Below are 21,115 nucleotides of genomic sequence, written 5' to 3'. Positions count from 1 at the left end.
TTGTGTTTGAAAGTATATGTTAATAAATCATATACTGAAATTATGAAGAGAGAATGTCTGATTGTTGAACTCTCTGTGAGTTCTTGGTGAGCCTGGTCTAGTGGGTTCTAAACTAGGTAGGGCCTATAATAAAAAATACATTAATTAAAAATTTAAAGATAGAACAGAGTTATAGGAGCAGTAGTCAGCCACCTAATGTCAGGTGACTTGGGCTTGTTTTCTGAGCCACCAGAAAGGAGAACCCAAATCTGTTGAGCAAGAAAAGTAGAACTGAGCAAAATTGCAGGGAAGGGCATAGATAGAAGATGGGCAGGACTTCATATTCTCATCCCTCCCTTCTCAGTTTCTCATTTCCTCCCGGAGCCATGTGAAATGAATTCTTGTTACTGGAAAGACCTCACTGACCAGAATTGAATCAAGTTGTAACAACCAGGAGATTTAATTGTGATGCAGGGTGTGGTGGCATGTGTGTAAAGCCAACACTTAGGAAGCTAAAGTAGGAGGATCTTGGGTTGTAGACCACAACTGAAATACTGAGCAATCTTGTCAGAGAAAAAAAAAAAACCCCAAACTTGTTAAGCATGGTGCCCTTTAAGCCCAGCACTTTGGAGAAGGACACAGGGGTATCTTTGAGAGTTCAAGGTCAGCCTGGTGTACGTAGAAAGTTCCAAGGCAGCCAGTGCTATGTAGAGAGACTGTCAAAACAAAACAAGAACAAACTCATACAAACGACAACAACCAAAAGAAAATAACCACCCAGCCAACAAACATCTCATTTCAAATAAAAACACAAATAGTCTTTAAAGTAAGACCGAGGATATGGACATGTGGCTCAGTGGAGACTGCTTGAGTTTCATCACCAGTAAATCAATAACAATGACAACAATAATGAAATGGTGACAACAAAGCCCAAAGCAATGACACTGTGCCAAGTATCCACTGCAGTGCTCCTTCAGGTGTTTTCTGTTCTACACATTTGTTTGATTTCAGCACTCTAAGAGTTAGACATGGGAAGAATCACCCCAAGGAAAGATTATTGATTTCCTAATTTTCATTTGTGTTTCAATTTATTGAATTTGGATTTTTAAAGTTGATCTGGATATAGGAAATGTTGCATAAACATATTTTTTAGATTTTCTTTTCTTTTATACTTTCCCTTCACTTTTAGTACTAGACGTAAAACTAAGGGCCTTGTGTATGCCAGGCAAATGAGCTATATCTTCAGTCTCTATCTGTACTTATATACGAAATACCTTTTAATTGTTTGAGAGCTAAAAATTCTGACCCACTCACAGTTTTTAGATGCAACATCACATTTCCTCTTTTTTTTTTTTTTTTTTTTTTTTAAGGTCTTTACTTTTTTCTCTCCCCCTCACAGCACAAATGACCAGCTTAGGTCAGAGTAGCCATTAATCTTGAGCCTAAAAAATTGATGTGAAAAGACACATACTTTTCTCAGCTTGATTATGTGTATGAAAATTTCAGCAAGGACTCTTCCTTTACTCTTGAGTAACTCATGACCCATGAACTGATAAAAGTAAGATGCACAGGAGAAAAAAAAAAAACATTTTATAAGTTCAGAGTTCACAGAACAGAACTCACAGATAAAGTTAGGCTGAGGAACGTAGAATGAATGAATTGTGGTAGCCCAGCAAACTGTGGTTCAACCTTCAAAAGATGACATAGTTGGTGCAAACTAGGTTTGACAGAAGTTCAAACTGTGGTGACAGCCTTGTTTTCCGAGTAAGGCCTCATGCCAATGCCATCTCCACATCCAGAGTGGTAGGGATCCATCCTTTTCCAGTTGTAGAAATGGAGATTCTTCCATAAGGAAAATTTATTCTGATTTTTGGCTAGAGAACCTCATGCCAACACAACCAACATTCTCTTTTCCTTACAAGACTATCCTTCCACACAATAGCTTTCTTTGTGTTTGAAATCCCAGCTAGAGATGAGAAGCCAGATATTCAGGAATCCATTAGAGGCCTTTGGAAGAGAGTAGGGATTTAGGTAGTGACATTGAGAGTTAGTATTTCCTGTGCACTAATTTGTAGCAAGCCAAGAATATAGTAGCTGGTATATACATTTATTTTCTAACACACTCTTGGCATATCACATGGGGGTGTATGTTATTATTTCTTCCCTTTTAATGGAGGCTTGGTAACATTACAGATTCATTTAGTTTCTGTGGATTTGTATCACCTTTTACACAGGAATAATTTTCCACAAAACTATATGATCATACATTTTAAACTTTCTATTTGTTCATTAAAAACCCAAAAGACACGACTAAAACCTCTCAGCTCCAGGATATAGTGAATAAAAAAATAAAGTCTGAGGTAGAACCAGAAGCTAGCCTAAGACTTTTAATTCACACGGGAGAGATAAACTGTAGAGTATTCAAATATGGGCAATCCTTTGAACACGACTTCAAATATGTTTTAAAACGGACACTTTTACACTATCAGAAAAGTAAGATCAATTTTATTAAATGAAAAAGGAAACTTAAGAGTGTATAGGAAACGCTACAGTCTTACCATGAGTATTAGACAGCAGTTAGGAACATTAGAAAGTGAGACTAAAGAAATCTCTATATTGCTGTTAATCATGGAGACCTATATTTAAGGAATGTTAAAAGTATAAGCTTTTGTTGCAAAATTTAACTCATGAAAACTATGTACTATACATATGTATACACACATACACACATAGTAGCTTAGATATGTAACTGGTCTACTATAGAAATACATGTGTACACTATGGCAGAGCAAACAGCAACTTTACATGAAATTTTAGGTGGCTCTTAAAAGAGCCTTTTGAAAATGAAGGAATAGAATCATTTAAGCCCTCTCGCCACGAATGCGGCGGGCCAGCTGGATGTCCTTGGGCATGATGGTCACACGCTTGGCGTGGATGGCGCACAGATTGGTGTCCTCAAACAGACCCACAAGGTAGGCCTCGCTGGCCTCCTGAAGGGCCATGACCGCCGAGCTCTGGAAGCGAAGGTCGGTCTTGAAGTCCTGCGCGATTTCGCGCACCAGGCGCTGGAACGGCAGCTTGCGGATCAGCAGCTCGGTGGACTTCTGGTAGCGCCGGATCTCGCGCAGAGCAACGGTGCCGGGACGGTAGCGGTGGGGCTTCTTCACGCCGCCGGTGGCCGGGGCGCTCTTGCGGGCAGCCTTGGTGGCGAGCTGCTTGCGCGGGGCTTTGCCGCCGGTGGACTTGCGAGCGGTCTGCTTAGTACGAGCCATTTCTTTAGCAATAGGAAGAGAGTTGACACTACAAGGTTTTGTGAGGAGCTGTCCATCTTTTATACAATCAGACTGTTCGCTATTGGACCGGAGAACATTCAAAGGAGCCCGCGCTTTGTTGGGATTGGTCCGCCTTTGCTTCCAAGTCCTGATTAACCTATGCTTTCAGAACAGGCAAGAGCTCTCCACCTCGCCGCTCCTCCATCTTTGTTTCCACTTACACACTGTAGTCTGCAAAACTGCGGACAAATGAGCATCTGTACATCAAATTGGCTGAAGCCTAAAAAAAAAAAAAAAAAAAAAAAAAAAAATTACAAAAAAAAAAAAACCCAAACAAAACCAAAAAAAAAAAAAAAAGAACAAACAAAAAAAACCTCAATTCAGATAAATTTTATCTAAACAGCTTTCGTGGGCTTGGCCAGAGCTAGTTTAAATGAGAACACAGGTCAACACTTCCAAAACCAAATCTTTAGAGCCTGAAATCGCTTCTCACAAAAAGGCAAGTCATGATAGTGAAAACCAAGACGGGATCATTGAAATGGAGTGTGCCTTGACGTTAGGTAATTAGTATCATTGTGCTTTAGACAATTGAGATAAGACGTGTACAATAAACCTGGATTGTGACACTAAGAGGTAATCATGTATAACTGTCATGGTTTCTGAAAATCCCTTACACATGTAACGGCTAAAACTACTAAAAAGTCGCAAATTCTTATTACAGGGAGCAATATACATCTTAAAAGTCACATTAAGTTGAAAAGTAGTGGTCCCTAACTTCATACATTTCGCAATGCAGTGGCAGCCCATTTTATGGAAAAATGTGGGTGGCTCTGAAAAGAGCCTTTGTTTTGGAGAACCTTCCTGTGGGCTGTGACAATTAACAGCTTATTTGCCCTTGGCCTTGTGGTGGCTCTCAGTCTTCTTGGGCAGCAGCACCGCTTGGATGTTGGGCAGAACGCCGCCCTGGGCGATGGTCACACGGCCCAGCAGCTTGTTGAGTTCCTCATCGTTCCGAATGGCCAGCTGTAGGTGGCGCGGGATGATGCGTGTCTTCTTGTTGTCCCTCGCCGCGTTGCCCGCCAGCTCCAGGATCTCGGCCGTCAGGTACTCCAGCACAGCCGCCAGGTACACCGGGGCGCCGGCGCCCACCCTCTCCGCGTAGTTGCCTTTGCGAAGCAAACGGTGCACACGGCCCACGGGGAACTGCAGGCCGGCCCGGGAGGAGCGGGTCTTGGCCTTGGCGCGAGCCTTACCGCCTTGTTTGCCGCGTCCAGACATAATTGGGAGTTAGCTAAGTAAGTGAAGGAAGAAAAAAGACAGTGAAGCTGTAGGCGAACGACGAATATTTATACTAACGGAAGGTATTCTGTCTGTGCTTCTCTCATTGGTTAATAGTAGCACCCAATAGAAAATAGTACTTGAAATCCCTCATTTGCATAAGGCGTACTCTTTTTTTTTTTTTCCCCCCTTCCCTTATCGAGTCGTTTTTTATTTTAAATTTTACTTTAAAAAATAAAAGTTCGGGTTCTGTGATTTAAACTCTGGTTCCCATGATTAATAGTTGAGATCTTTTTTGACTCTTTTCCTGCTTTTACTTAAATACACATAAGTAAATGAATTTTTTTTTCCATCAAGTTCTTGGTATTAAAATCTCGTTTCTGAGTTCTGACTTGTTGAGGCACTGGCCTTTTTTCCGGGTTTATAATCGTGGTTTTGTGACAAGCAAAGACCGTGCGGAGCTTCCTCCACCTTGTCGTCCTGCTAAGGTTTAATTAGAATTTGATCTTGATGTAGTATCTCATAGGATATTGCCAAATTTCTATTTTATGAGCCAGAGGTCAGGATTGCCCAGCTAACTAAGCTTCTGTTGAACTACTCTCACAAACAACAAATGCTCCCTCTAGCGGCAGAGCGATGCCAGGATGTGGTTCTCAACACCAGGAAGAAATCATTTAAATTGGCTATACACTGTCTTTGGTGGGCTCCTCATAACGGGTTTAGTACATATTTTGAGGTTCTACGCCAGGCTTCCTTATAGCTCTACAAATCTCAAATCTCAAAGTAAAAGCATGCAAATACTTCTTTATTATGGCTGAATTATCCTTAAACTGCCTGGAAAATAGAGCCTGAGGAGAAGGAGAGCATGTCCCATGACTGACCCAGGAAAGCCTGCAATGTATGAGGCCGGAGAGATCCTGAAGTCTGTGCACTGAAAAGCACTGATGTCATGGTGACTGGAGAAAACAGATGAAACATGTATATTCAAGGAGAAAACCAAGGCCTGCGTCGTAGGGTTTCTATTCCTGCACAAAGCATCATGACCTAAAATCAAGTTGGAAAGGAAAGGGTTTTTTCCGCTTACACATTCACATTGCTGTTCATCACCAAAAAAGTCAGGACTGGAACTCACACAGGGCAGGAAGCAAGAGCTGATGCAGAGGCCATGAGGCTTGCTTCCCTTACTTTGCTCAGCTTGCTCTCCTATAGAACCGAGGACTACCAACCCAGGGACACCACCCCCTTTGCTCACTAATTGAGAACATACCTTACAGCTGGGTCTTATGGAGGCATTTCCTCAACTGAGGGTGCTTTCTCTGTGATAACTTCAGCTTGTGTCAAGTTGACACACAAAACCAGCCAGTACAGCTTTCCTTAGAGAATGAGACTAAGGACTCACCTCCTACTGGAAACTTAGCCCATCTGTCTAGCTATTCTTATCATATTCTTGTCTTTTTTTTTTTTTTTCACTTGACATAACAAAGTATCTTAACCGTTTCCTAAATTCCCTGTTACCTTCCCTTCTACTCCTTGTTCTTAGCCAGATGCTGAGTGGAAGGGAAGGAATAAGTCTCATGACTCAACGTCAGATAACTTGTTCTATGGCATAAGGGTATGAAAGAATGAGGAGAGAACAACATAGATACATGAGCAGTGCAGAAGCATCACAAGAAAGATCTTGTAAACCACTGAATTCTGATTCTATGCCCAAATCCAGGGTCACTGAGGTGAGGTGGCTCTGTGGTGTTTTCATCTAGACTTAGCAATGTACGTCAGTCAAAGAAAAGATTATTACATAGGTGCTCCAGTGTATTAAACAAATAAAAGATAACAATGTCTAGTGGTAACAGTTCTTTCTCTCATAAACAGTCCTTGCTTCGGTTTATAGGACAGATTTATCAAAATTGAGCTCTTTTTGGAGGTTGTATCTTCCAGTGACTAAGAGGGATCTTATTAAAAAAAAAATCCCTTGAAGCATTGCTATGAATTATTTTTAAGGCCTGGATTATTTCAATCAATGGAGAAGAAAAATAGGAGATATGAATCATGAAATCATGACAGATGAAATAATAGTAATGTCTTGTTTTTGAATTCCAGTGGTGAGACTATGTTGCCATTTACAGTTTCCCAGTGGAAAAAAATTAGAAGATTAACAGTACACACCTTCTGGGAAAAAAAAAAGATGATAATTTTGGTGAATGAAAATAGTCATTCTGGAAGGTGGCTAGGGAATCGAAGGGAGACAAACTATCATATGCTTATCACTGAGTCTACAAATCCCACCTCTTAATATTCCCAATAAGGTGTTCTCAGAAGTACATAGAGAAGTACTTTCATGAATTAAAACACTGTCAGGATTTCAAATTACTGGTAGTCTCAAATACTTTAACTAATGGGCAGGTAACATATTTTAAGGACATTACAGTGAAAAACCTGTCACCTGCATTCACTAACATAAAATTTGTCGTAGAACAAAACAAAGCAAAAAAACCAAAACCAAGATAAAAACATAAAACAAGCAAGCAAAAAGACCAAAAACAGGAATAAAAATAAAGACAAAGGAACCAGCACTGTTGGGGATGAGGTGAGTGGGAACGAAGGCTTGCAGAGCATGCTTTAAGTCCTGTGTTCCACACAAAGGCAAGCTCCGGGAAGACTGGGAGACTCCCATAAACCCCAGCACTTGAAAGGTAAAAGCAAAAAGATCCAAAGTTTCATGTTATTCTCAGCCACGTGGAGATTTCAACTTCTTCATTTAATTAAAAATGTGTTGAAAGACTGCAAGGGCAGAATTGAGAAGCCTGTGTCTTCCTGCCTTCGAATAAGCCAGAATAGGGCATTCTCCCCTCCTGTGTATGCTTTTTGCCTTATCAAATAAGGAACAGTCTAGACTGTCTGTCACCTATTTCTTTGAAGACCTCTGTTATTTTTCTAGTATTTGACATTGTTTCTTCCACTATTGCATGATCTCATGTAAAACAACATTCATGTCTCTTTGTGTGAAAAAAAAAAAAAAGAAAAAGAAAAAGAGAAAGAGAATAATCCCTAACTTGAGAGAGCAGTTCAAAAATGGTAAGAAGTAATATTAATGGGTCTTCCTCCAAATGGAAATTCTCAAGTTAAGGATGGTTCAGTAACTACATGCTGTGTTCATGTTTGTGTAGACTGCAGCTATCCTGGAATTTTCCCTATAGGACTGGCTGGTTTCAAATTCAAGAAATTCTCTGGCCTCTGTCTCCCAGGATTAAAGGAATATATCACCACTGCCCAGTACTCTTCACACCTCTTCCTCGACTTTTCAAGAGCCTGGCTTTCACATACAAAGAATCAATAAACCAATAACAAAGTTGGGGTGAAGTGCCATATCATGGATAAAATATTTTAAAATATTTTCAATCAATTACTCAGATAACTTTATTTTCTCCTGTCACTACGTATTCTCACAGCCAGTTTTAAAATGAAAAAAAAAAAAATTGAAACTTAATCCCATAAGTCCCACTTGTCTCCCACTCTTCCTGTCCTACCCCAAAAGCTCGAGGCACTGACTCTCAGTCAAGGGGTTTACCGGTTTTTTGTTTGTTTTAACCAATTACTTTATAAGTCTTGGAAGTTCAATCATCAATATGGATTTCTCAGGAAAGCTAAATGGCTGCCGCATTTTTAACTCTTCTAAGTTCAACCTACTGTCAATGTCCTACCCTGAATGGGAAAGGCACAAGACCTCAGGACATAAGAAAAAAATCTAATTAGAATGCTATGGTTGCTTTCACTGAAGGGCTCATTTGGCAGTATTTTAATACAAGTAATATACGCTGTAAACAACTACTTCAGAGATAGCATTGTCCCTATGTACTCAGCAGACCGCTGTTAAGACTCAAAAACCCTATCAAACTGGAAAGTACTAAGACCTAACAGCAGCAACCCTAAGTGGCCTCAGCCTTTAATCTAAACTCGGGGTAAAAGCCCAATTTCACTCGGTCTTTCATGAAGGCAACTTGGCTGACAAAGTAAGCAGTCAGAACTCTTCTAGAAATGATGTGGGTGGCTCTGAAAAGAGCCTTTGGGTCTGTTGTGAGCTCTGAGCGCTCACTTGGAGCTGGTGTACTTGGTGACCGCCTTGGTGCCTTCCGACACCGCGTGCTTGGCCAGCTCCCCCGGCAGCAGCAGGCGCACGGCGGTCTGGATCTCCCGGGACGTGATGGTCGAGCGCTTGTTGTAATGCGCCAGGCGCGACGCCTCGCCCGCGATGCGCTCGAAGATGTCGTTCACGAACGAGTTCATGATGCCCATGGCCTTGGAAGAGATGCCGGTGTCCGGGTGCACTTGCTTCAGCACCTTGTACACGTACACGGAATAGCTCTCCTTGCGGCTACGCTTGCGCTTCTTGCCATCCTTTTTCTGAGCTTTAGAGATAGCTTTCTTAGAGCCCTTCTTAGGAGCTGGTGCAGATTTCGAAGGCTCAGGCATTCTTCTCAAAAACCTATGGACAATCTACAGTGTTAAAGATTAAGAAAGCACGACACTGACTTATTTTATTTATACCCTTGGAATTCAAATGAAGGCGCAAGTGCCTTTACTTTTGATTGGATAGAAATAATACGCTCAAAGAAATAAACTTTGATGCAAATAAGGGACCCAAAATCGCATCTTTTATTGGTCAAAAGAAGGTCATATTGACCAATAGGAATGCGATATTTTGGGACTCGGACTAACGTATAAGAAATTTTAACAGTGGCTTCCATCTTTTCTAATTTGTTATCTTTAGTAATGTCTGGACGCGGCAAGCAGGGCGGCAAGGCTCGGGCTAAGGCCAAGACCCGCTCCTCCCGGGCCGGCCTGCAGTTCCCCGTGGGCCGCGTGCACCGTCTGCTCTACAAGGGCAACTACTCGGAGAGGGTGGGCGCCAGCGCCCCGGTGTACTTGGCGGCTGTGCTGGAGTACCTGACGGCCGAGATCCTGGAGCTGGCGGGCAACGCGGCGAGGGACAACAAAAAGACACGCATCATCCCGCGCCACCTACAGCTGGCCATTCGCAACGATGAGGAGCTCAACAAGCTGCTGGGCCGTGTGACCATCGCGCAGGGCGGCGTCCTGCCCAACATCCAGGCAGTGCTGCTGCCCAAAAAGACCGAGAGCCACCACAAGTCCAAGGGGAAATAGAATCAAGTTGGTGATTGGACTGTCAACGTATATAAAGGCTCTTTTAAAAGCCATGCACCTTTTCACATGACCAGCTGGTGACACAATACGTATAGATTCCCGCTCTATTCCTTTGTAGATACTACATCGATACTACCATAAGTAACAAGGTATTCATAGTTAAAAGTCCAATTTATTAAGAAGCAAAGTGTAATTTTTCATGACAGTACTTACAGGAAACTGATAACCTTTAAAATATCCATCCAGGGCCCGTGGCATATTTGTTGACCTTATAAAGACCAAGAATGTAATTTTGTATTGTTGAGTCATGGTTTTATTTTAAAAGTAGTTACAAGGCATTGCACTTCGTATCCTGGTTGAGACAATAAAAACACGAAGGTACAAAAGAGTGGATCAAGGGTCAAGCTGGGGCTTCTGATCACCGCACTTGGGAAACAACTGTGATGCCAAAGGCAAACAAAACTACATTAAAATACACCAATTGAAAGTTCTTTGTAAGAACAAAATGTAATTTGAGACTGTCGGGAAATGTAGCCTATCAGATACTCTTAAAGCTACCAATCACACTGGCTATTACCCAGCCAATGAATTTGTGGCGCGCGACTTTCGAAATGTTGCAAGGCCAATCAAAATGTTTCTACGTCTATTTAAGGGCAAGATTCTTTCTTCCTTCTACATTGGTTTATCCTTTTTACGGGATGGCACGTACTAAGCAGACCGCTCGAAAGTCCACGGGCGGCAAAGCCCCGCGCAAGCAGCTCGCCACCAAGGCCGCCCGCAAGAGCGCTCCGGCCACCGGCGGCGTGAAGAAGCCCCACCGCTACCGTCCCGGCACCGTGGCTCTGCGCGAGATCCGGCGCTACCAGAAGTCCACCGAGCTGCTGATCCGCAAGCTGCCGTTCCAGCGCCTGGTGCGCGAAATCGCGCAGGACTTCAAGACCGACCTTCGCTTCCAGAGCTCGGCGGTCATGGCCCTTCAGGAGGCCAGCGAGGCCTACCTTGTGGGTCTGTTTGAGGACACCAACCTGTGCGCCATCCACGCCAAGCGTGTGACCATCATGCCCAAGGACATCCAGCTGGCCCGCCGCATTCGTGGAGAGAGAGCTTAAACGGTCCTACGAGCAGTTAACCCAAAGGCTCTTTTCAGAGCCACACACACTTTCTGTAGATGCAGCTGTCACTCTCATTTCTACTGTGTTGGAAATTTTTTTAAGTGTTAAAAAGAGCGGTAAGTTTAATAATACAGCTTAGCCATGTTGAATTTAAAATGTTTTTGTTCTGTACCTAAATTGGGTGGCCTTCAGATTTGAAGGGAAACATGGATATTATAAAATAGCCAAGTACTCAGAGTGTCAGTTTTTGTCATAAGGACGTTCTGTCTTCATTCTTAGGTGCTCTGATTCTTGGGTGCTAGCTGTTGAATAGCTTCTGCTACCGTACTTAGACATGTGTCTTGTTCACATATTGCTTGATTCACCACTTGTCTGCTCTAGAACTTTAATACCAGTACAGACTAAGCATTATTACTAATTTTTTGCTCTTACTCATTGAAATTATGTTACAGAACTTAAAATATTTTGATGTATAATTTTTTTAGTAGGTTCTGGAAAGTAGGTAATTGTGAGTAGTGTCTCTGTAAAATAACAATTACATTGTGCTGGAATATTTCAAGTAATGGTTAGAATTTTTTTTGTGGTATTTGTAGATTTTGCACCATATTTTGAAAAACTATAGAGGCCCTTCAAGGATGACAGCCCCTCACCCCAGACATTGGCTCCCATCCTTCTTTCACTGCTTCCTTACATGTAACATTGTCTATCGAGAATGTGAGTAGGGAACAAAGTTATCAAGATGTAATTTGACAGGGTGATCTGTGTGGGTATGTTTTCCAGGAATACTAATAACAAACCCAACAATAACATAAAAACCCATATTACAAAGTATTTTCTTTTAAATTATGTCTGTACTCCCTGATATGCCTCCATAGGCTGAGCGAAGCAGCAGGATCACAAGTTTGAAGTTTGCTTTGGTTGCAGAATGAGTTCAAAGATACCACTGGTGGTTTGGTGAGTCCTTGTCTCAAAGTTAGAAGTGACTGGAGTAGAGGGCACTGCACTTGCTTAGCTTACCTAGTAAACAAAACAAACAAAACAGAAAGGAAGAAAAGTTCTATGTCCAGGTATTTGACCTGATTTCCTAGAGGCTGCTTTAGTCAGCTCTGCCTGGCAACTATATGTCATCCACAAGTGGTGTCATATGGCGATGGTGTCTCTTGAATGCCACTATTTAAATATTTGGTTTTAGCCCTGCTTGCTTTCATGCCCTCCTGCTTAACTTTTTAATGTATTACTCCCCTCTATAAGAATGTAGAGTTTTAGGTACAGCGTGCTGAAAGGCAGCAAACTTGCCATTTTTCTGTAAGAATCAGATGAGCGGTTTTCAAGGAGTCTGGCTCTTCTTGCCTCAGTCCCTACCACAACCATGCATTTAAAAAATAGATTCTACATTCACTCCTCATTTATTTGAGGCCTTAGTAGGATTTTACAATATCTAATAAATTGGTAAATAAATGAATATAGAAACATGTAGTAAATAAATAATAAATAACACATGCATGAATCTTCTTTCAGAGTTCCCAGTGGTGATCTAGCAGCATGTAGTACTCACTTGTACGGGAGGCTTGTTCAGGCTTAAATTCTATCATAAGTGCCTACTATGCCATCTGAAATGAGTCATTTTCTCCATTTGAAATTGGAACCAACACCATCTATCTTTTACGATTATCATTAGAATATATTCATTCCAATGTATGGTTTCAATTTTTCTGAGCTATAAATTATGTGGGCTTTTTTTTTTTTTTATGGCTTAAGTTTTTAAATAACCCAAACTAGCTTCTGAAATTACATCTTACTTGGTATCACGTAATCACATAGACTCTGCTGAGTTTATAAATTATCACTATATACTTAAAATCTTTTAAGGATTTTGTTGTTGTTGTTGTTGTCCTTAGCAAGGGAAAATAGTATGGTACGATACCCCTCTATTTGATTCCTAAAACAGGAAAAACAAAATAAAATCTTCTTTAGCAGAAGGCTATAGATGAGATTACTATGTGCCAAGCCATCAGGCAGTAAGACCAACTGAATTTCAAATTTTGCTAAACTGCTGTTAATCTTTCCTTATTGTTCTCCCATAGCCTATATTCCCACAGTTGCACTCCACTTGGACTAAAAAACTTTTTTTTTTTAAAAAAAATTTGTTTGTCTATGGTGACTTGTAGCCTTATCCTGTAAGTTACATAAAAAAATATTTTTGACAAATCATCCTTGTGCCCAGATGGAGGTCCTAACTATGACATTAAAACGTCAATATACATAATTGAACAGAGTGTGCCGTAGATACTGGTTGTTCCAAGGTCTACAGCAAGCATGATTTCTATCCTCCACATGCCACACACAAAGTGATGTTAGGCACAGGATAAAATTTACAACTCGAAGACAACAGTTTTGTTATGGAGGTTTGTATGAAAGTTTAAGGCTCTGAGAGACAATGAGGAAGTTAAGTTTAGGAAAATAGAACATGGAAAGGAAAAGAGAATAAAAAGACTGAGGTTAGCAGTAGGCCTTAGAATCTTGACCTGTAGAAGCAACTTCCTGAGTGTTCAGAGTGTCTTAGTAAAATTAAACATTTGGGAAAAAGTGAATGGGAATTCGTAAACTGAGCTACACTGCAGTGTGGCTGGCAACAGGTACACTATCATTGCTAACTCACTTTGGGAAAAGGACCAAAAGAACTCTCCAAATAGTTCTTAAAGCTTGATCCTGAAGGAGCTTGCAACCCCATAAAAACAACAATGCCAACCAACCAGAGCTTCCAGGGACTAAACCACTACCGAAAGAAGAAACATGGACTGACCCAGGGCTCCAACTGCATATGTAACAGAGCATAGTCTTGTTGGGGCACCAGGGGAAAGGGAAGCCCTTGGTCCTGCCAAGGTTGGACTCCAGTGCAGGGAAATATGGGGGGGGAGGGGAAATAAGAGGGATGTATAGAGGGAATACCCGTATGGGGTAGGGGGAAGGGAGGGATTGGGGGCTCATGGACAGGAAACCGGGAAGGGGAATAACCTTTGAAATGTAAGTAAAAGAAACAGATCTAATAAAAAAATTAAAAAAGAAAAGCTTGACCCAAAGAATACAAAACATCTGTTACTATACTTTATTACATGCTATAATTAAAAGTAATTAATTCTAATACACATTTGATGATACTGCTTGTGTTGGAACTAATAGCTTGGCAGGGAAATACTTCTAGTAAGAGTATTAAAACAGTGTATTTGGGGTTCTATTACTGTGATAAAACACCATTATCAAAAGCAACTCGGGCAGGAAAGGGTTTATTTGGCTTACAGTTCCACAACACTCTTCAACATTGAAGGAAGTAAGGGTAGGAATCCAATCAGAGCAGGAACCTGGAGTCAGGAGCTGATGGTCAGGCCATGGAAGGTGTTGCTTATAGGCTTGCTCTCCGTGGCTTGCCGGGCCTGTTTTTCCTGTAGAACACAGGTCCACCAGCCCAGAAATGGCACCACCCACCCACAGTGGGCTGGGCTCTTCCCTCATCAGGCACTGATTAAGAAATCCCCGGCAGAGTTGCCTACTGCCTGATTTTATGGAGGCATTATCTCAATTGAGATTCGTCCTCTATGATGGCTCTAGCTTGTATAAGTTGAAATAAAACTATCCGGCACAAATAGTAATAGGTAAAAATTAGTTATGTAGTACATCTTTGAAACAATCTCTTCTAATGTATTATTACCCAGTCCAGTTCTCACAGAATATGGGCAGCATTATCAGACGAGTTTTATAGGTATAAAGGGGGAACAGAAAAATTACCAGTTCACATTTCTTTCTATTAGTTCATTCCTTCGAATGAGAGCATACACTGTGTAGATATGGCAAAATGGAACCCAAGCACGAAGCAGTTTTACTGCTTTAATTAAAAATATGGTAATCTAAAGCAGCGATGAATAGATTACACAAGAATCAAGCTGAGAAGGCGCCAAGCACAACTATTTGACAAGGTAAAGAGGCTTGAGCTATGCAGACAAGGGCTATTTTAAGAAGTTTTACTAGTACCGGTTGTTTCAATTCCTATTAAAAATGTTTTATTATTTATTTTTTTAAAGTATCTTTCCACTTGAATTTTCACATTTAAGAAACAATCACATGTTCTTTTGACACTTGGTGAGTTGTTTAAAAAAGGCTTTAATCCTAAATATTTCAGAGTGGTATTTGTTTCAATTCCTTCAGGTACTGAGCCATAAAAATGTAACTCTGCTAAAATACATATAGAACAATATTATACTTATACTAAATGGAGTGTATTCAAATCTGGGGAAAACCCCAGGGAGTCCATAATGTCTGTATATGAGACCCCTTGGTCACCGCCCTGAAATGGGCGGAGCAAAAGAAGCCGTTGGCCACCTTTTGGTCCCCGCCCACTTGAAGTTCTCAACCAGGTCCGATAAGAGTGTATACTTGTACACGGAAGTTTTAGCAACCCAGCTTGTTGCTGGAAAGCCTTCAAAATAAGGTAGTTATGTAAGGCCGAGGCAAAGGCGGGGCTAAGCGCCCACCGCAAAGTCTTGCGCGACAATATCCAGGGCATCACCAAGCCCGCCATCCGCCGCCTGGCTCGGTGCGGAGGGGTGAAGCGCATCTCTGGCCTCATCTACAAGGAGACCCGCGGTATGCTGAAGGTGTTCCTGGAGAACGTGATCCGCGACGCCGTCACCTACACTTGAGCAAGCCAATCGCAAGACTGCCATGGATGTGGTCTATACTCTCAAGCGCCAGGGCCGCACTCTCTATGGCTTCGGCGGCTGAGCCAGTCTTCACTCACTTAAATTCACTGTAGCAAAAGGCCCTACCCTCACCAATCCACACCATCAGGCTGTGGATACATAGATAAGGCAACATGGTTGATTCATTTTGTTTCTCCCAGTCTGATAATCTGTATAAACCCAAGAGCTGGTATACTATGTGAGTACGGTGTTCCTGTCTTCAGACACACCAGAAGGGGACGTCGGAATCCATTACAGATAATTGCCATGTGTTTGCTAGCAATTGAACTCAGGACCTCTGGAAGAGCCGTCGTCCACTAAACCATCACTCCATCCAAAAATCAAGTCTCGAAAACCCTACAATATTGGGGAATTATATACGATTGGTGACAAAGATATATAAAATGTAGGGGGTTATTATATATAAATATACATTGTTACTTCTATATACTATTACGCTGCCATGTAGAGGTTGTTCAAAATTTCATTTAGTGGTGTGACTAGGCTAAATAGTGAAACTAAATGAGAGTAATAACTTAGAACTCAATGTATTATCTGTGGAGTGAAGAGGCAGACTGGGCAGTTCCTGAAGAAACAACCTATGATCTACATCCAAAGCGAGATTTGATACACACTGACCAACAGCTGTCATCCCAGCATTCCAGAAATGGATGCAGAAGGCTCTCTCAGTTTGAAGCCAGCATATGTTCTGCACCATACGGAGAAACTCAGAAATGAGATTCACACAGTGGATGTTGTGTGCTCAGTTTTTGGACCCTTTCATCAGTCCTGGAACTGCATCTTGTTAACTACTATGTACTGTAAAAGTGAATGTTCAATGTAACTCAATGGCCTACTTGAGAAGCCAGGTCCATCTTGCTGCAATGCCAAAATCTGTAATAGTGACAGCTTCTTGACATTCAACATTCTGAAAGAATTAGAATTTTTAAACTTATCAAACATACTCTCTGCTCAGAATATTCTGAATTACCGTACTAGTTACAATAAATAGTGCTGCCTTAAAAATACAGTTCTCATTTCAAATAGAATTAAGAGATGCTTGACCTGAGAGCTAAATATGAGTGCCCATGGTCCAAGAACACAAATTCAGGTTCTTCCAAGTACTATGTTTTACTTTGGGAGTGTTCCATGACATTTCACTAGTTATAGAACAAAGAAAGTCCTAAGGCAAAGTGCTTACCAAATTCACTGGTTGGGAACACAGTGATGGTGAACGGTAAAATCTAACAAAGGTATTAGGGATGAGCACACGCTGTTATTTTCTTTCTTTCTTTCTTTTCTCTCTCCCTCTTCCTCCTCTTCTCCCTCCTCCTCCTTCTCTCCCTCTTCCTCTTCTTCTTCTTCCTTCTTGTTTTTGTTTTTATTTTTTGAGACAGGATTTCTCTGTATAGTCTTGGCTGTCCTGGACTTAATTCTGTAGATCAAGCTGGCCTCAACTTCACAGAGATCTTCCTGCTTCTGCCTTCCAAGTGCTGTGGACCAACACTACCACCACAACCACTGAGTAGAATGAATGGAATTTTAAAGGGAATAAAGTTAACCCTCTATAATCTTAAAATTCCCAATTTGATCAATCTTTAACAGTGGACAATTTTTCCTCCCTCTTGCCTTGGATTTCGTCTTTCCTTCCTGGAACTTCAGCTCACAAAATCACCAAAGCTTATAGCAAACCAGTTTGCCTTTCATGGCAAACCCCAGGCAAAGTTAGATGAGAGGCCATGGTGGTGGTGGTGGTGGTGGTGGGGGTTTACAGCAGCCACTTCCTCATCACACTTCTTTATAATGGTTTTTCCTTATTTGGTTGGGTTTTGCTACAACTGAGCAAAGAAAGCTCAGCCATGGCCTCAGATGCTGTGTGTGTGCTGACTCACCCTTTTGGTTGACTTTAGTTTTTTAAATGTTACTCTTATTTTATTGTTTGATAGTTTGCATGCTGCATGTACATCTGTGCACCACTCTCATGCTTTCATGCTTCCTGCCCAGAGACCAGAAGTGGGAATTGGCTCTCCTGAGACTGCATTTACAAGAGATTATGAGACACCATGGTGGGTTTTGGAAATCGAATGTAGGTCCTCTGGAAGATTAGCTTAACCGTGTGTGTGTGTGTGTGTGTGTGTGTGTGTGTGTGTGTGTGTGTGTGTGTGTGTGTGTGTGTGTGTGTTGGTGCACACATACCAAAGCACACATGTGGATATCAGAGGATAACTTATGAATTCTGGGTCTCTCCTTCCACCATGTAGGTTCAAAAGTTTAAATTCAGGTCTTGAAGCTTGGCAGCAACTTTACTAAATAAATCATGTCACTGACTTATTTTATCTTGATATGTAAATCAGGTTAGCCTGGAACTTACTATATAGTCCAGTCTCATCTTAAATTCATGACCTTTATGAAGTTTTTTAAAGTGAATGCACCATAAATCCTTTTATTCATGTCCTCAGGCTACAGCCACATTATGCTTTAATTATGGTGCTGGCATATAAGGAACGACAGTTGGTCATGTAAGGAAAAGTGAGAGGTTTCTATCCACAGTAGAGGTGGACACCACCAAGGAGAATATATGTCTGTTAGGAATGTTTTGATATAAGGCCAGGCCTACCTTAAAGGCCAGTGTGATTACTAATACCTTAGATAAAAATTCTGCATCTACACAACTACATTTACTACTCATGAGAATTCAAAGTGTTTTCTGTGGGCCTCAGAGAGCAGCTGGAACACTGCATAATAGCAAACAAGTCCCTCCGGAAGGAACTTAGGGGACGGATAAAATGATCAACCACCCTCAGAACACAACACGTTTCCTCATTCCTCTGCCCCATTCCTGAAACTTTCCAGGATGTAGCTATGAATTGCACTCACTAATATAAAAAGAAGCTATGCTGAGTAGTGCATTATTCTCCAAGAAATTCACAGTTGGAAAACAGGAATCCCAAATCAGGGAGAGACACTCAGATCCAGCTCACAGTGACAGGCTGAGTGAGGCTCAAATCTCTCCCTTGTAAGTGATGCCTAAAATAAGACAATGGAAAGAAAGAAAAATATATAGACAACAAAACCACAAAAGAAAAGAAAAAGTGCCACCAAGCTGGGTGTGGTGGTAATCAGTAATGCTGGAACTTGGGAGGGGAAGGATCAAGTTGTCTAGGCCATCCCAGTTATTTTTCTAGTCGCCAGTCATGGAGTTCACATCCCCCACTTCTGTGCTCTCAAACGTACACTACTTGAACCCAAAATTGTAGCAGGAAGCCAAAGAACACACTTGCCTTTACCAACCTTAGCCACAAGGTGAAGGGTGAAAGTGTAAAGGAGTCATGAAATGGGGACTTCCGGGATTCCTACTGATCTGAGAAAGAAAAAAAATTCCCCACCATTATGGCGGCAATAAAGCCACTAGTTCGTGACAAATCATTGAGAAGCATCTACTTTACAACTATTGAACATACCTGAACCCCGCCCGGACTTACCGACGTTTTCACTTGCTCAGTTCGCTGAAAACCATGTTTTAACTTGCTTCCCCATCCCTCACTCCGGCTTTCCTAAAGGAACCAAGTGAGTTGATTAGCTGCGCATGCTTAATGAAGGCAGTTTATCTGCTGCCCAAGAAAAAGGTGCAAGTTTTCAATTCATTGAACTAAGATAAACCAAAGCAAAATATACTTGCACGCACCTGTAGACAATTTTAATGTTTATTTTCTCAATTTCTCCATATTCTCTGGATTGCAATATTGGGTGGCTCAAGCATCACAACTCTTTTTACAGAGAATTTGGGCGGCCCTGAGAAGGGCCTTTGGTTAAGAAAATAGAAATAAAAAGCCTTAACCGCCGAAGCCGTAGAGGGTGCGGCCCTGGCGTTTAAGCGCGTAGACCACGTCCATAGCAGTGACGGTCTTGCGCTTGGCGTGCTCCGTGTAGGTGACGGCGTCGCGGATTACGTTCTCCAGGAACACCTTCAGCACACCGCGGGTCTCCTCGTAGATGAGGCCGGAGATGCGCTTCACTCCTCCGCGCCGGGCCAGGCGGCGGATGGCGGGCTTAGTGATCCCCTGGATGTTGTCGCGCAGGACTTTGCGGTGGCGCTTAGCGCCGCCTTTGCCCAGGCCTTTCCCTCCTTTGCCGCGACCGGACATATCTTAAAGGGCAGAGGAAATAAGTTCTGAGCTTAGAGTCGCTCCTTTATATAGCTGCTTTGCCTTGATCTCCCACCCCCAACAGAATCGCAGAACAGAAAGCCCGCCGGCGGGAAAAGTGACGTCACAAATCCCTCCCTCAAGACTTGCGCGGAAAGGACCGAAAGCCCGCCGGCGGGAAAGTGACGTCACAAGCTCCGCCCTTAAGACTTGCGTGGAAAGGACCAAAAGCCCGCCGGCGGGAAAAGTGCTACCAAAGCCCCACCTTAATCCCTGCCCAAAGGGAACCGAAGGCCTGCAAGACGCAGACACGACCCTTAAGCCTGTCCCTAGTTTCAGAGTTTCAATATACTCTTATCCCACGGTAACGTATTGTGTAAGGAGCAATGAGTACAGCTAAACACTCAAACAGCACGTTTAGTAGTTGCTTACACTGCGTAGCCAGGTAGCGAAGTTCTACTCCCTTACCCATCACTGGGGATACTAGGTTTACCTAAGGATGGACTAAATGTTTTATATCACAGCTATTTTACTTGAAACCGTGTGTGGCTCTGAAAAGAGCCTTTGGTTCATGCCAGGAACTGTACAATTACGCCCTCTCCCCGCGGATGCGGCGGGCCAGCTGGATGTCCTTGGGCATGATGGTCACACGCTTGGCGTGGATGGCGCACAGATTGGTGTCCTCAAACAGACCCACAAGGTAGGCCTCACAAGCCTCCTGCAGGGCCATGACAGCCGAGCTCTGGAAACGCAGGTCGGTCTTGAAGTCCTGCGCGATCTCACGCACCAGGCGCTGGAACGGCAGCTTGCGGATCAGCAGCTCGGTGGACTTCTGGTAGCGCCGGATCTCGCGCAGAGCCACGGTGCCGGGACGGTAGCGGTGGGGCTTCTTCACACCGCCGGTGGCCGGGGCGCTTTTGCGGGCAGCTTTGGTGGCCAACTGCTTGCGCGGAGCCTTGCCGCCGGTGGACTTGCGAGCGGTCTGCTTAGTACGAGCCATTGCAAGACAAGTAAAGACTGAGTATTTTTGAGCATGGAAGTGGTACCCGCAGAACTACTATTTATAGTATACAAGGAATAGTGATTGGATGAAAATGTCGGTTACTTGTGACGTTTAAGATTCTGATTGGTCTATTTTTAAGAACTACATTTGTTGGTTATATGGGGCTACAGTAGTCTGCGACTGCACTGTGTGTGTGGAGGGGGAGGGAGTGCGCGTGTGTGTGAGTGTGTGTGTGTGTGTGTGTGTGTGTGTGTGTGTGTGTGTGTGTGTGTGTCCAATGACTGTCATCTTCTACAGCATTTCTGCCTCCCAACACATTGCGGCTTAGACTAGATGCCATTGAAGAATAGAGAACAGTCTTGATGTCTGGAGTATTGAAATATAGAATGTGTCTTTTGCATTGAAGGAGGGTAGGCCAGATTCTATCTTTTGA

At 42.5% G+C, this 21,115-nt stretch overlaps 5 protein-coding genes, 1 long non-coding RNA gene and 1 pseudogene across 6 annotated transcripts in view; 2 read left to right on the top strand and 5 right to left on the bottom strand.

Moving 5' to 3' along the window:
- Positions 1-20,350, bottom strand: part of H4cl1 (histone H4C like 1) — a 63,790-nt gene extending 43,440 nt beyond the window's left edge. Inside the window, exons 1-4 of the mRNA XM_017600719.3 lie at positions 20,213-20,350; positions 19,391-19,681; positions 13,576-13,614; positions 2,918-3,253 (exon numbers count right to left, since the gene is read on the bottom strand). Of these exons, the coding sequence (XP_017456208.2) occupies positions 2,918-3,253; positions 13,576-13,614; positions 19,391-19,681; positions 20,213-20,252 (706 nt within the window). The 5' untranslated portion in view covers positions 20,253-20,350. The remainder of the gene's footprint in view (positions 1-2,917; positions 3,254-13,575; positions 13,615-19,390; positions 19,682-20,212) is intronic.
- Positions 4,075-4,572, bottom strand: Hist1h2ah (histone cluster 1 H2A family member H). Its single transcript, NM_001315492.1, has one exon. The coding sequence runs from the start codon at positions 4,527-4,529 to the stop codon at positions 4,137-4,139; it is 393 nt and encodes a 130-aa protein (NP_001302421.1). The 5' UTR covers positions 4,530-4,572; the 3' UTR covers positions 4,075-4,136.
- LOC102549061 (histone H2B type 1-N-like) lies at positions 8,407-9,037 on the bottom strand. The gene has a single exon (NM_001409025.1). It carries the CDS (start codon positions 8,994-8,996, stop codon positions 8,616-8,618), a length of 381 nt encoding a protein of 126 aa, NP_001395954.1. The 5' UTR covers positions 8,997-9,037; the 3' UTR covers positions 8,407-8,615.
- Positions 9,297-9,689, top strand: Hist1h2af (histone cluster 1 H2A family member F). Its single transcript, NM_001024282.1, is given in 1 exon segment — positions 9,297-9,689. A coding segment is annotated over 1 exon segment (393 nt).
- On the top strand, positions 10,274-15,882 carry LOC134482710 (uncharacterized; annotated as a pseudogene).
- Positions 15,170-19,211, bottom strand: LOC134482711 (uncharacterized). Its single transcript, XR_010059172.1, has 2 exons — positions 19,017-19,211; positions 15,170-15,891 (listed from the first exon to the last, which is right to left on the bottom strand). It is a non-coding gene; the product is annotated as an uncharacterized LOC134482711 (long non-coding RNA).
- Positions 20,191-20,714, bottom strand: H3c1 (H3 clustered histone 1). The gene has a single exon (NM_001408762.1). It carries the CDS (start codon positions 20,677-20,679, stop codon positions 20,269-20,271), a length of 411 nt encoding a protein of 136 aa, NP_001395691.1. The 5' UTR covers positions 20,680-20,714; the 3' UTR covers positions 20,191-20,268.
- Between the last annotated feature and the right edge of the window lie 401 nt (positions 20,715-21,115).

This window comes from Rattus norvegicus, chromosome 17, assembly GCF_036323735.1.
Source record: "Rattus norvegicus strain BN/NHsdMcwi chromosome 17, GRCr8, whole genome shotgun sequence".
Taxonomy (NCBI): domain Eukaryota; kingdom Metazoa; phylum Chordata; class Mammalia; order Rodentia; family Muridae; genus Rattus; species Rattus norvegicus.
The sequence above is the reverse complement of the archived record's forward strand: the minus strand, read 5'-3'. Positions and strand labels throughout refer to the sequence as shown.

Coding starts and splice junctions, on each gene's coding strand:
- Hist1h2ah (NM_001315492.1), bottom strand. CDS start 4,529: ATGTCTGGACGCGGCAAACAAGGCGGTAAGGCTCGCGCCAAGGCCAAG.
- H3c1 (NM_001408762.1), bottom strand. CDS start 20,679: ATGGCTCGTACTAAGCAGACCGCTCGCAAGTCCACCGGCGGCAAGGCT.
- LOC102549061 (NM_001409025.1), bottom strand. CDS start 8,996: ATGCCTGAGCCTTCGAAATCTGCACCAGCTCCTAAGAAGGGCTCTAAG.